Here is a 15,147-nt window from a genome sequence, read left to right as displayed (position 1 = left end):
GCATGCGCAGACATGACGCGGGGCTATGCCAGGTCCCGTAGACCTGACACAGATCCCTGCAGCGTGCATGCGGTAGAAATTAATTTAGGATGGCGGGGGTCGGAGAGACGCAGTGCAGGGAAAACTTTTCCTACAAGCATGACAACGCTGGACTACATGGACCAGTACGTAGGCTTGGCTACCGAGTCACTGATTTGAATCAGTGAATCAACTCAATACAGAGTTTGAATGCATAAAAGAAATCTAAGTGCTAAGTGTTGAGTTGATACATTGAGTACTGAGTGTATCACAAGACTGGAGTTCATGATCCTAGCTTGGAGGGGAATGAATCGTGATTCGATTCAGTGATTCAAATAATTTCACTGAACTGATCCAAATGATTTGAATCATTAAAAAGAATCACTTTGCCCAAGTCTACCAGTAAACATGTTTTTTTTTTACTTTTATACAGGGACAATTTTTTTTTAAAGTAGGGGTGGCGTTTTACTTCAAGCAATATGTATGTTTGTGGATCCTGAAGGGAAAATAATAATTTAAATTTCATTAGCCCATACAATGCAGTAAACTGGCCCTATTCATTTCTTTTAATAATTATTGTACACCCATTATCTAAATACAATCAGATCCAGGGAAGGCAGGTCTTATGGTTAGGCATATTTTTATTAACATAAATTGTATGCTTATCGACACGGCAGGGTATGAATAGATATGTAAAAATATTATATATATATTGTATTCATATTACACTCTGCACCCCAAAACTTCCATCCTCAGCGCAATACCTCCCTTCCATTTCTCGGGGTGCAGTTTTAGAAATCGGGCTATAACAGGAGCCTCCATAGTGACCCACATTGGGGTGTCTGAGTCCTTGTTCCCAGGGAATATCTGAAATACAAAGCGCAGAGTTTTCCTAATTTATTAAAAAACAGAAATTGCAGAAATATGGGACTGATAAAAATAAAAGAAAAAAGGAAAAAAGATTTTTGAGGCACCCCATTACTGCTCACAGGTAAATCTCCATAGATGACCAATTGCCAGATATCCAGGTTTTGGTTATTCAAAATGTTTTAAATTAAATATTTCTCAAAGGAGATTTTTTTTTTTTTTTTCACAGGCTCTGCATTCCTTATGCAAATGGTTTTTGCGCATGCAAATTTATTAAAATAAAGACCCCATGCAACAACGTGTTAATCCGTTTCAGGGAGTGCCAATTATCTTACAGTAGGTGCTGTCCATAGTGCTAAACCTGTGGTCCTACAGGATCTGCATTAGAAAGATTCATTTTTTAAAGCAAAAAAAAAAAATCCCAGACATTGATGCCCAATAAAAAAAAAAAAATCCTAGACATTGATGCCCAATAAAAAAAAAAAATCCCAGACATTGATGCCCAATAAAAAAAAAAAAATAAAATCCCAGACATTGATGCCCAATAAAAAAAAAAAAATCCTAGACATTGATGCCCAATAAAAAAAAAAAAAAATCCCAGACATTGATGCCCAATAAAAAAAAAAAAAATCCCAGACATTGATGTCCAATAAAAAAAAAAAAAAGCAGCTTCAGAGGTCACAGAGGGCTGACACCAATTATTAGGACACAGGCAGCAATAAAAATTCAACAAGGGTTCCATGCCTTCTCCATTCTGTCCAAAACTAAGAAATAAGTATTGGCCGGAGTTGAGCTTTAATCCCGTATACCCTGCGCAGGGCTTTGTAAAAATGTTTAAAACATCAAGAACATGATTATTTGGTGGATCATTTATCCGTAACTTACCTGTCGTTGTCCATTGGAACTTTGCACAGCGGTCCATCTGAGGCCATCATTACTGAAGCTGAGAGAGAACTCCGAGATGTACATAGAGGAGAACGATCGGGCACCTTGTATCATTATTCCGGTCACCTTCATTTCATGACCAAGATCTATCTGGAACCATTCACCTGGTCTGTCTGCCTGTGGACAAGTATAAGACCAAAATATGACATACTGTATATAATACAGACTGTGTATACTAACAGTGATGGTTAACCTTGGCACTCCGGATGTTTTGGAACTACATTTCCCATGATGCTCAACTCAACACTGCAAAGAGCATGAGCATCATGGGAAATGTGGTTTACAAACATCTGGGGTGCCAAGGTTCGCCATCACTGCTATACAACATAGAAAGAAGATATATTTTTCCAACCCTATACATGCCCTTTATAAAGGAACATCAACCCTACTGAACTCCTTCAGGAAGTATTGGAATGCCAATTGTGAGCCTTCTCATCCAACTTCCTTAGAGAGTCTTTGGTGAAAATCATATCCAATCATTCTGCATTCTTGGTTTCCATGACAAGCAAAAACATGCATTGCTTTTAAACAAACAAGAACAATTCATTATTTTTTATGATTTTATTAATTAACAATGAATTCTTTATTAATTATGTAATAGTGTTTGTTTAATTAACAATTATGGATTAACATGTACTTTGTATTTATTAACGATTATTTATTATTATTTTTATGAACAATTCATAATTTATGAGTATTTTTATTAATGATTACCTCTGTGCTATTATTTCACTAATTAACAATTCTAAGTATTATTTTAATAATTAACTATTCATTATTCAGTCTTTTTTTATCAACAATTACTTCTGTGTTATTATTTGACTAATTAACAATTCTATGTATTTTTTTAATAATTAACAATTCATTATTTAGTATTGTTTTATCAACAATTACCTCTCTATTATTTGACTAATTAACAATTCTATGTATTTTTTTTAATAATTAACAATTCATTATTTAGTATTGTTTTTATCAACAATTACCTCTGTATTATTTGACTAATTAACAATTCCATGTATTATTTTAATAATTAACAATTCATTATTTAGTATTTCTTTTTTAACAACAATTACCTCTGTATTATTATTTGACTAATTAACAATTCCATATATTTTAATAATTAACAATTCATTATTTAATATTTCTTATTTAACAACAATTACCTCTGTATTATTTGACTAATTAACAATTCTATGTATTTTTTTTAATAACAATTCATTATTTAGTATTGTTTTTATCAACAATTACCTCTGTATTATTATTTGACTAATTAACATTTCTATGTATTTTAATAATTAACAAATCATTATTTAGTATTGTTTTATTAACAAAGACCTTTGTGTTATTATTTTACTAATTAACAATTCTATGTATTATTTTAATAATTCACAATATATTATTTAGTATTGTTTTTAATTAACAATGACCTCTTTATTATTATTTGACTAATTAACTATTCCATATTTAATATTTAACCCCTTCTGGACCGAGCCCATTTCTGACATGTTGTTTACAAGTTAAAAGCTGTATTTTTAGCTATAAAATTACTTAGAACCCCCAAACATTATATATATAGTGCATTGCGAAAGTATTCGGACCCCTTGAACTTTGCGACCTTTTGCCACATTTCAGGCTTCAAACAAAGATATAAAACTGTAATTTTTTGTGAAGAATCAACAACAAGTGGGACACAATCATGAAGTGGAACGAAATTTATTGGATATTTCAAAATCTTTTAACAAATAAAAAACTGAAAAATTGGGCGTGCAAAATTATTCAGCCCCCTTAAGTTAATACTTTGTAGCGCCACCTTTTGCTGCGATTACAGCTGTAAGTCGCTTGGGGTATGTCTCTATCAGTTTTGCACATCAAGAGATTGAAATTTTTGCCCATTCCTCCTTGCAAAAGCGCTCGAGCTCAGTGAGGTTGAATGGAGAGCGTTTGTGAACAGCAGTTTTCAGTTCTTTCCACAGATTCTCGATTGGATTCAGGTCTGGACTTTGACTTGGCCATTCTAACACCTGGATATGTTTCTTTGTGAACCATTCCATTGTAGATTTTGCTTTATGTTTTGAATCATTGTCTTTTTGGAAGACAAATCTCCGTCCCAGTCTCAGGTCTTTTGCAGACTCCATCAGGCATAGGCTGCTCTCTAATTAGGCAAATTAGGCGGTCGCCTAAGGCCTCGCACCTACAGGGGCCTCGCGGCCAGTGGCAGAGCGACAACATTTAGAAAGGCACAGTCAGGGAAATGTCCCAAGTAAAAGATTGCTTTAAATCCTTGGATATAAAAGTTGCAGCAGTGTGCTGCAGTCCCTTCACTGCAGCTGCCAGGTGTCTGTTGTCCGCTGACACTTACCCCACCTTCTCTGCCTGGGGATTGGCAGTCTGATCATGTAATCCTAAGAATTGGTGGGCATGTACCTGCATCAGTAGGAAGTGACCGCCTGTTCAGCTCACTCTGCTAGCATCGGTTGTTGCTCTGGGAGGAGTGCTCTGCCCTGGTCCAGAAACATAAAGGTAACCAGGCCCCGACTTGTCACTTTGCTGGTCATAGATTTGCGGTGTCTACTACGCAAAGGGGGTGAGGAGACCCAGGGAAGTTGGAGGGTGGCTAGGGGAAAAGGAGATGGCCCCTGGGTGGCTGGAGGGAAAGGAGATGGCCCCTGGGTGGCGGGGGGAGAAGGAGATGGCCCCTGGGTGGCTGGGGGAGAAGGTCATGGCCTCTGGTTTGCTGAGGGAGAAGGAGAGGGCCCCTGGGTGGCTGAGGGAGAAGAAGAGGGCCCCTGGGTGGCTGGAGGAGAAAGATAGAGCCCCTGGGTGGCTGGGGGAGAGGACCCCTGGGTGGCTGGGGGAGAGGGTGAGGGCCCCTGGGTGACTTGGGGAGAAGGAGAGGACCCCTGGGTGGCTGGGGGAGAAGGAGAGGGCCCCTGGGTGGCTGGTGGGGAAGGAAAGGGCCCCTGGGTGGCTTGAGGAAAAGGAGAGGGGCCCCTGGGTGGCTGGGAAAGAAGGAGAGGGCCCCTGGGTGGCTGGGGGAGAAGGAGAGGGCCCCCGTGATGCCAGAGTCAGTTGCCAGGGAAGAAAGTGGAGCTGAGCCACTCCTGCATATCTGACATCAAAGCCAAACATGGTGGAGCTGGAGCCCTTTGCCCTATACAATGACAGCACCTGAGGTGGAAGGTGAGGGGTAGCGGGGCTGTGACATTATATAGCATGTGGACTCTGCACATTATTGCTAGTTTTGCTTGGAGTTGTCCTTTAGATGTTTAACTCTGTGTTTTTCCCCCCAGCTGTGAGGGACTAAGGAATGACAGCCCAGTATGCTGGGACTTATAGTGCCCTAGAATGTGGAGGACTGTGGAGGCTTCCATTCCTCAGGGAGGAATGGCAGTGCACTATACTGGAATTTACAGTGCCCTCTGTGGGGACTCAGGTATGGCAGCCTTCTGCAGTGGGACTTGTCCTGCCCTAGACTGTGGCAGACTGAGGAAGGGAAGTGTAAGGGGGACTCTGGAAACTCTGATGCAAGGGGGAGCTTTGGTGACCACAGAGTTCCCTTTTACACCAGAGTCCCCAGCTTTCCCCCTCAAATCAGGTTTCCCAGAACTCTCCTTACATCAGAGTCTCCAGCATTCCCCCTTAAATCAGGGTTTCTAGAAACTGTGAATTCATAGTACACTGTACAAAGGTTAAGGCTCTTAATATATGCAATTTATACAGTTAATTTTTATTGCTTGAATTATTTTTCCCATTATGGGCGTGAGTGGGGCCTCATGTCCAAGTTTTGCCTTAGGCCTCACAAAGCCTAGAGCCGCCTCTGCCATCAGGCCATTCCAGGTGTTAGAATGGCCAAGTCAAAGTCCAGACCTGAATCCAATCGAGAATCTGTGGAAAGAACTGAAAACTGCTGTTCACAAAACGTTTAGAGTAACAGAGTAGCTCTTTTTTTTTAAATTATTGCTCTCACTCTGGTAATCCCGGCGATACCTCACATGTGTGGCTTGAACAGCACTTTCATTTGCGGGCGCGACTTCCTTATACGTTTTCTTTAATGGGCGAGCTCGAGGCGACGGGGGCGCTTTAAAACATTTTTTTTCCTATTTATTTTAAAAATTTTAGCACAGGTTTTAAAAAAAAAAAAAATCTGATCACTTTTATTGCTTTCACAAGCAATGTAAACATCCCTTGTGACAGTAATTGGCAGTGACAGGTACTCCTTATGGAGGGATTGGGGGTCTAAAAGACCCCAAACCCCTCCACTGCACTTCAATGTATTCAAAATGCTGAAAACGGCATTTTTGAATACTGTCACTTTTTTAAATTCGACGCCTTTAGCCGCCGAGTAACCCGGACGTGATGTCACGAATGCCGCTTCCGGGTTACGTCATCAGAGACCTGATCTAAGTCGAGGTGCCGGCTGGTTGCTCGGGTCTCCCGGTGGGACGGGAGACCCGGGAAGAGCTGCGGGAGGGGGGGGCGTCCCCTCCCGCTCGCTGGGGCAACGACCGAGCGGCTCCCGAGCCTCAGCCGTTGCAACCTGAAAACTGACCGCCGGCTCTAAAAAATGGTACCAGGATGATGCCTCTAGCTGCACCCATTACCCCGGTACAGCCACTTCTTGCAGCTCACGTTACTTGTTATAATTAACAATAAAATAAAATATTTAATATTTTATATATGAATAACTAATTACTTATTTGTTCCCCCTCATATCCCTTCAATAATAATAATAAGCTCCCAGATACCAACAATAATCCATCAGATATTGGTGTTGGTAAACATTATTAATTATTAACAATTCTATGTATTATTTTAATAATTAACAACAACATATTTAATATTTTATATATAAATAACTCATTATTCTTTCTCCCAAATTCCTTCAATAATAATAATAAGCTTCCAGATACCAACAATAATCCATCAGATATTGGTGTTGGTAAACATTATTAATTATTTAGAAATTAACAATTCTATGAATTATTTTAATAATTAACAATAAAATATTTAATATTTTATATATGAATAACTCATTATTTATTCGTCCCCCCCAAATCCCTTCAATAATAATAATAAGCTCCCAGATACCAACAATAATCCATCAGATATTGGTGTTGGTAAATATTATTAATTATTAACAATTCTATGTATTATTTTAATTAACAATAACATTTTTAATATTTTATATATGAATAACTTATTATTTATTCGTTCCCCCAAATCCCTTCAATAATAATAATAAGCTCCCAGATACCAACAATAATCCATCAGATATTGGTGTTGGTAAACATTATTAATTATTTAGAAATTAACAATTCTATGAATTATTTTAATAATTAACAATAAAATATTTAATATTTTATATATGAATAACTCATTATTTATTCGTCCCCCCAAATCCCTTCAATAATAATAAGCTCCCAGATACCAACAATAGTCCATCAGATATTGGTGTTGGTAAACATTATTAATTATTTAGAAATTAACAATTCTATGAATTATTTTAATAATTAACAATAAAATATTTAATATTTTATATATGAATAACTCATTATTTATTCGTCCCCCCCCCAAATCCCTTCAATAATAATAATAAGCTCCCAGATACCAACAATAATCCATCAGATATTGGTGTTGGTAAATATTATTAATTATTAACAATTCTATGTATTTTAATTAACAATAACATTTTTAATATTTTATATATGAAAAACTTATTTATTCGTTCCCCCAAATCCCTTCAATAATAATAATAAGCTCCCAGATACCAACAATAATCCATCAGATATTGGTGTTGGGAAACATTATTAATTATTAACAATTCTATGTATTATTTTAATAATTAACAATAAAATATTTAATATTTTATATATGAATAACTCATTTATTTGTTTCCCCAAATAATTTCAATAATAATAATAAGCTCCCAGATACCAACAATAATCCATCAGATATTGGTGTTGGTAAACATTATTAATGATTTAGAAATTAACAATTCTATGAATTATTTTAATAATTAACAATAAAATATTTAATATTTTATATATGAATAACTCATTATTTATTCGTCCCCCCCAAATCCCTTCAATAATAATAATAGCTCCCAGATTTTGGTGTTGGTAAAGGTTAAGGTAATGATATATCCATAGAGTGTTTTTTTCAAATCCTCACATCCTAACAGAGCAGAGCCATGTCCGTTGCCATAGCAACCTGGCAGTTAGGTCATGTGACTGATGACATCACGGTGTGTCACACTCTGGCCTTATAAATAGAAGTGCTGGAAGCTGCCAGTTGCAGATGACAGGAGGAAGGAGAGGAGTGTACATCTAGCTTATTGATTGGGAGCAAAAATGAGAAATTACATATTTTTCGCTTGCGTTTTCTTGGCCGTTCTTATTGGATCGGCCATTGCAGATGATGCATGGTCACATGGTAAGTTTATATTATTATTTTATTAAAAAAGGGATCAGATATATTTAATTACATTGTAGCTCACACTAAAATTCACAGTGCTAAAGCACCAGCTGTTTTCAGCTTGTGAAAAAAGTGACAGTTATTTTTTAAAACCAGAGAGGTTTGAATTTAACTGTACTATATATACACTGTATACAATATACAGAAAATACACAGTAAATAATGAAGAACATGTTCTTATTTAAAAACAGTTTTGAAATATACACCATTACCAGAGTGGTGAAAAATATTGAACATATATTTCCAAAATGTTGGCACATGCAGAGTACATTATTTAGTATTTTGTGAATGAATAATTAATTATTTATTCATTCTCCCTCATATCCCTTCAATAATAATAATAAGCTCCCAGATACCAACAATCCATCAGATATTGGTGTTGGTAAACATTATTAATATTTCACTAATTAACAATTCTATGTATTATTTTAATAATTAACAATTCATTATTTTGTATTGTTTTATTAACAATTACCTCTGAATTATTATTTTAATAATTAACAATTCCATGTATTTTTTTAATAATTAATTTATTATTTAAAATAGTTTTTATTTAATTAACAAATACCTCTGTATTATTATTTGACTAATTAACAATTCCATGTACTATTTTAATAATTACCAATTCAATATTTAGTATTTAATCCCAGATACCAACAATAGTCCATCAGATATTGGTGTTGGTAAACATTATTAATTATTTAGAAATTAACAATTCTATGAATTATTTTAATAATTAACAATAAAATATTTAATATTTTATATATGAATAACTCATTATTTATTCGTCCCCCCCAAATCCCTTTAATAATAATAATAAGCTCCCAGATACCAACAATAATCCATCAGATATTGGTGTTGGTAAACATTATTAATTATTTAGAAATTAACAATTCTATGAATTATTTTAATAATTAACAATAAAATATTTAATATTTTATATATGAATAACTCATTATTTATTCGTCCCCCCCAAATCCCTTCAATAATAATAATAAGCTCCCAGATACCAACAATAATCCATCAGATATTGGTGTTGGTAAATATTATTAATTATTAACAATTCTATGTATTATTTTAATTAACAATAACATTTTTAATATTTTATATATGAATAACTTATTATTTATTCGTTCCCCCAAATCCCTTCAATAATAATAATAAGCTCCCAGATACCAACAATAATCCATCAGATATTGGTGTTGGTAAACATTATTAATTATTAACAATTCTATGTATTATTTTAATAATTAACAATAAAATATTTAATATTTTATATATGAATAACTCATTTATTTGTTCCCCCAAATAATTTCAATAATAATAATAAGCTCCCAGATACCAACAATAATCCATCAGATATTGGTGTTGGTAAACATTATTAATTATTTAGAAATTAACAATTCTATGAATTATTTTAATAATTAACAATAAAATATTTAATATTTTATATATGAATAACTCATTATTTATTCGTCCCCCCAAATCCCTTCAATAATAATAATAAGCTCCCAGATACCAACAATAATCCATCAGATATTGGTGTTGGTAAATATTATTAATTATTAACAATTCTATGTATTATTTTAATTAACAATAACATTTTTAATATTTTATATATGAATAACTTATTATTTATTCGTTCCCCCAAATCCCTTCAATAATAATAATAAGCTCCCAGATACCAACAATAATCCATCAGATATTGGTGTTGGTAAACATTATTAATTATTTAGAAATTAACAATTCTATGAATTATTTTAATAATTAACAATAAAATATTTAATATTTTATATATGAAAAACTAATTATTTATTCGTCCCCCCAAATCCCTTCAATAATAATAAGCTCCCAGATACCAACAATAGTCCATCAGATATTGGTGTTGGTAAACATTATTAATTATTAACAATTCTATGTATTATTTTAATAATTAACAATAAAATATTTAATATTTTATATATGAAAAACTAATTATTTATTCGTCCCCCCAAATCCCTTCAATAATAATAAGCTCCCAGATACCAACAATAATCCATCAGATATTGGTGTTGGTAAACATTATTAATTATTTAGAAATTAACAATTCTATGAATTATTTTAATAATTAACAATAAAATATTTAATATTTTATATATGAATAACTCATTTATTTGTTCCCCCAAATAATTTCAATAATAATAATAAGCTCCCAGATACCAACAATAATCCATCAGATATTGGTGTTGGTAAACATTATTAATTATTTAGAAATTAACAATTCTATGAATTATTTTAATAATTAACAATAAAATATTTAATATTTTATATATGAATAACTCATTATTTATTCGTCCCCCCAAATCCCTTCAATAATAATAATAAGCTCCCAGATACCAACAATAATCCATCAGATATTGGTGTTGGTAAATATTATTAATTATTAACAATTCTATGTATTATTTTAATTAACAATAACATTTTTAATATTTTATATATGAATAACTTATTATTTATTCGTTCCCCCAAATCCCTTCAATAATAATAATAAGCTCCCAGATACCAACAATAATCCATCAGATATTGGTGTTGGTAAACATTATTAATTATTTAGAAATTAACAATTCTATGAATTATTTTAATAATTAACAATAAAATATTTAATATTTTATATATGAAAAACTAATTATTTATTCGTCCCCCCAAATCCCTTCAATAATAATAAGCTCCCAGATACCAACAATAGTCCATCAGATATTGGTGTTGGTAAACATTATTAATTATTAACAATTCTATGTATTATTTTAATAATTAACAATAAAATATTTAATATTTTATATATGAAAAACTAATTATTTATTCGTCCCCCCAAATCCCTTCAATAATAATAAGCTCCCAGATACCAACAATAATCCATCAGATATTGGTGTTGGTAAACATTATTAATTATTTAGAAATTAACAATTCTATGAATTATTTTAATAATTAACAATAAAATATTTAATATTTTATATATGAATAACTCATTATTTATTCGTCCCCCCCAAATCCCTTCAATAATAATAATAAGCTCCCAGATACCAACAATAATCCATCAGATATTGGTGTTGGTAAATATTATTAATTATTAACAATTCTATGTATTATTTTAATTAACAATAACATTTTTAATATTTTATATATGAATAACTTATTATTTATCCGTTCCCCCAAATCCCTTCAATAATAATAATAAGCTCCCAGATACCAACAATAATCCATCAGATATTGGTGTTGGCAAACATTATTAAATTATTTACTAATTAACAATTAATGTATTATTTTAATAATTAACAATAAAATATTTAATATATAATAATAACTCATTATTTATTTGTTCCCCCAAATCCCTTCAATAATAATAATAGCTCCCAGATTTTGGTGTTGGTAAAGGTTAAGGTAATGATATATCCATAGAGTGTTTTTTTCAAATCCTCACATCCTAACAGAGCAGAGCCATGTCCGTTGCCATAGCAACCTGGCAGTTAGGTCATGTGACTGATGACATCACGGTGTGTCACACTCTGGCCTTATAAATAGCAGCGCTGGAAGCTGCCAGTTGCAGATGACAGGAGGAAGGAGAGGAGTGTACATCTAGCTTATTGATTGGGAGCAAAAATGAGAAATTACATATTTTTCGCTTGCATTTTCTTGGCCGTTCTTATTGGATCGGCCATTGCAGATGATGCATGGTCACATGGTAAGGTTATCCTATTATTTTATTAGAAAGGATCAGATATATTTAATTACATTGTAGCTCACACTAAAATTCACAGTGCTAAAGCACCAGCTGTTTTCAGCTTGTGAAAAAAGTGACAGTTATTTTTTAAAACCAGAGAGGTTTGAATTTAACTGTACTATATATACTGTATACAATATACAGAAAATACACAGTAAATAATGAAGAACATGTTCTTATTTAAAAACAGTTTTGAAATATACACCATTACCAGAGTGGTGAAAAATATTGAACATATATTTCCAAAATGTTGGCACATGCAGAGTACATTATTTAGTATTTTGTGAATGAATAATTAATTATTTATTCATTCTCCCTCATATCCCTTCAATAATAATAATAAGCTCCCAGATACCAACAATCCATCAGATATTGGTGTTGGTAAACATTATTAATATTTCACTAATTAACAATTCTATGTATTATTTTAATAATTAACAATTCATTATTTTGTATTGTTTTATTAACAATTACCTCTGAATTATTATTTTAATAATTAACAATTCCATGTATTTTTTTAATAATTAATTTATTATTTAAAATAGTTTTTATTTAATTAACAAATACCTCTGTATTATTATTTGACTAATTAACAATTCCATGTACTATTTTAATAATTACCAATTCAATATTTAGTATTTAATGAATTAATAATTCATTATTTATTTGTTCCCCCCATATCCCTTCAATAATAATAAGAGCTCCCAGATACCAACAATAATCCATCAGATATTGGTGTTGGTAAACATTATAATTATTTATTATATAACAATTCTATGTATTATTTTAATATATAACAATTCAGTATTTGGTATTGTTTTATTAACAATTACCTCTGTATTATTATTTTAATAATTAACAATTCCATGTATTATTTTAATAATTAATAATTTATTATTTAAAATAGTTTTTTATTAACAATTACCTTTGTATTATTATTTGACTAACGATTCCATGTATTATTTTAATAATTACCAATTAAATATTTAGTAGTTAATGAATAAATAATTCATTATTAATTAGTTTCCCCCATATCCCTTCAATAATAATAATAGCTCCCAGATACCAACAATAATCCATCAGATATTTGTGTTGGTAAACATTATTATTTATTTACTAATTAACAATTCTATATATTATTTTAATAATTAACAATTCATTACTTGGTATTTTATTAATAATTACCTCTGTACTATTATTTGACTAATTAACAATTCCATGTACTATTTTAATAATTACTAATTCAATATTTAGTATTTAATGAATTAATAACTCATTATTTATTCGTTCCCCCCTATATCCCTTTAATAATAATAATAGCTCCCAGATACCAACAATAATACATCAGATATTGGTGTTGGTAAACATTATTATTTATTTACTAATTACCAACTCTATATATTTTAATAATTACCAATTCATTATTTAGTATTGTTTTATCAACAATTACCTCTGTATTATTATTTTACTAATTAACAATCCCATGTATTATTTTAATAATTAATAATTCATTATTTAAAATCGATTTTTTATTAACAATTACCTTTGTATTATTATTTGACTAATTAACAATTCCATGTATTATTTTAATAATCACCAATTCAATATTTAGTATTTAATGAATAAATAATTCATTATTTATTTGTTCCCCCCATATCCCTTCAAATAATAATAATAGCTTCCAGATACCAACAATAATCCATCAGATATTGGTGTTGGTAAACATTATTATTTATTTACTAGATAACAATTCTATGTATTATTTTAATAAATAACAATTCATTATTTGGTATTGTTTCATTACCAATTACCTCTGTATTATTATTTTACTAATTAACAATTCCATGTACTATTTTAATAATAATTCATTATTTAAAATAGTTTTTTTTTATTAACAATTACCTTTGTATTATTATTTGACTAATTAACTATTCCATGTATTATTTTAATAATCACCAATTCAATATTTAGTATTTAATGAATGAATAATTCATTATTTATTTGTTCCCCCCATATCCCTTCAAATAATAATAATAGCTCCCAGATAACAACAATAATCCATCAGATATTGGTGTTGGTAAACATTATTATTTATTTACTAATTACCGACTCTATATATTATTTTAATAATTACCAATTAATTATTTAGTATTGTTTTATTAACAATTACCTCTGTATTATTATTTTACTAATTAAAAATCCCATGTATTATTTTAATAATTAATAATTCATTATTTAAAATAGTTTTTTTTTTATTAATAATTACCTTTGTATTATTATTTGACTAATTAACAATTCCATGTATTTTAAAAAAATCACCAATTCAATATTTAGTATTTAATGAATGAATAATTCATTATTTATTTGTTCCCCCCATATCCCTTCAAATAATAATAATAGCTCCCAGATACCAACAATAATACATCAGATATTGTTGTTGGTAAACATTATTATTTATTTACGAATTACCAACTCTATATATTATTTTAATAATTACCAATTCATTATTTATTAACAATTACCTCTGTATTATTATTTTACCAATTAACAATTCTATGTAATATTTTAATAATTAACAATTCATTATTTGGTATTGTTTTAGTAACAAGCAGCTCTGAGTTATTATTTTACTAATTAACAATTATATGTATTTTAGTCATTAACAATTCAATATTTAATATTTTATGAATAAATAATTATTTATTCGTTTACCTTCATATCCCTTCAATGATAATAATAGCCCCCAGATACCAATAATAATCCATCATATTTTGGTGTTGGTAAATATTATATCCTTGGAGTTATATTATTATTTTATTAGAAGGGATCAGATATTATTTAATTACATTGTAGCTCACACTAAAATTCACAGTCCTACAGCACCAACTGTTTTCAGCTTGTGAAAAAGTGACAGTTATTTTTTTTAAAACCACAGAGGTTTTAGATAGATAGATAGATAGATAGATAGATAGATAGATAGATAGATAGATAGATAGATAGATAGATAGATAGATAGATAGATAGATAGATAGATAGATAGATAGATAGATAGATAGATAGATAGATAGATAGATAGATAGATAGAT

General features: G+C 30.7%; 1 protein-coding gene across 1 annotated transcript in view; it reads right to left on the bottom strand.

Annotated features, from left to right (window-relative positions):
* Positions 1-726: 726 nt before the first annotated feature.
* The window catches only part of LOC309560625 (coagulation factor VIII-like), a gene marked incomplete at its 5' end in the record, with an annotated part of 199,439 nt that continues 185,018 nt past the window's right edge, over positions 727-15,147 (bottom strand). Inside the window, 2 exons of the mRNA XM_082264248.1 lie at positions 727-885; positions 1,771-1,947. Coding sequence (XP_082120374.1) covers positions 742-885; positions 1,771-1,947 — 321 coding nt within the window. The 3' untranslated portion in view covers positions 727-741. The remainder of the gene's footprint in view (positions 886-1,770; positions 1,948-15,147) is intronic.

This window comes from Pelophylax lessonae, assembly GCF_965119305.1.
Source record: "Pelophylax lessonae genome assembly, chromosome: 7".
NCBI classification, from domain to species: Eukaryota; Metazoa; Chordata; class Amphibia; order Anura; family Ranidae; genus Pelophylax; species Pelophylax lessonae.
Note: the sequence above shows the minus strand (reverse complement) of the source record. Positions and strands in the feature narration are given on the sequence as shown.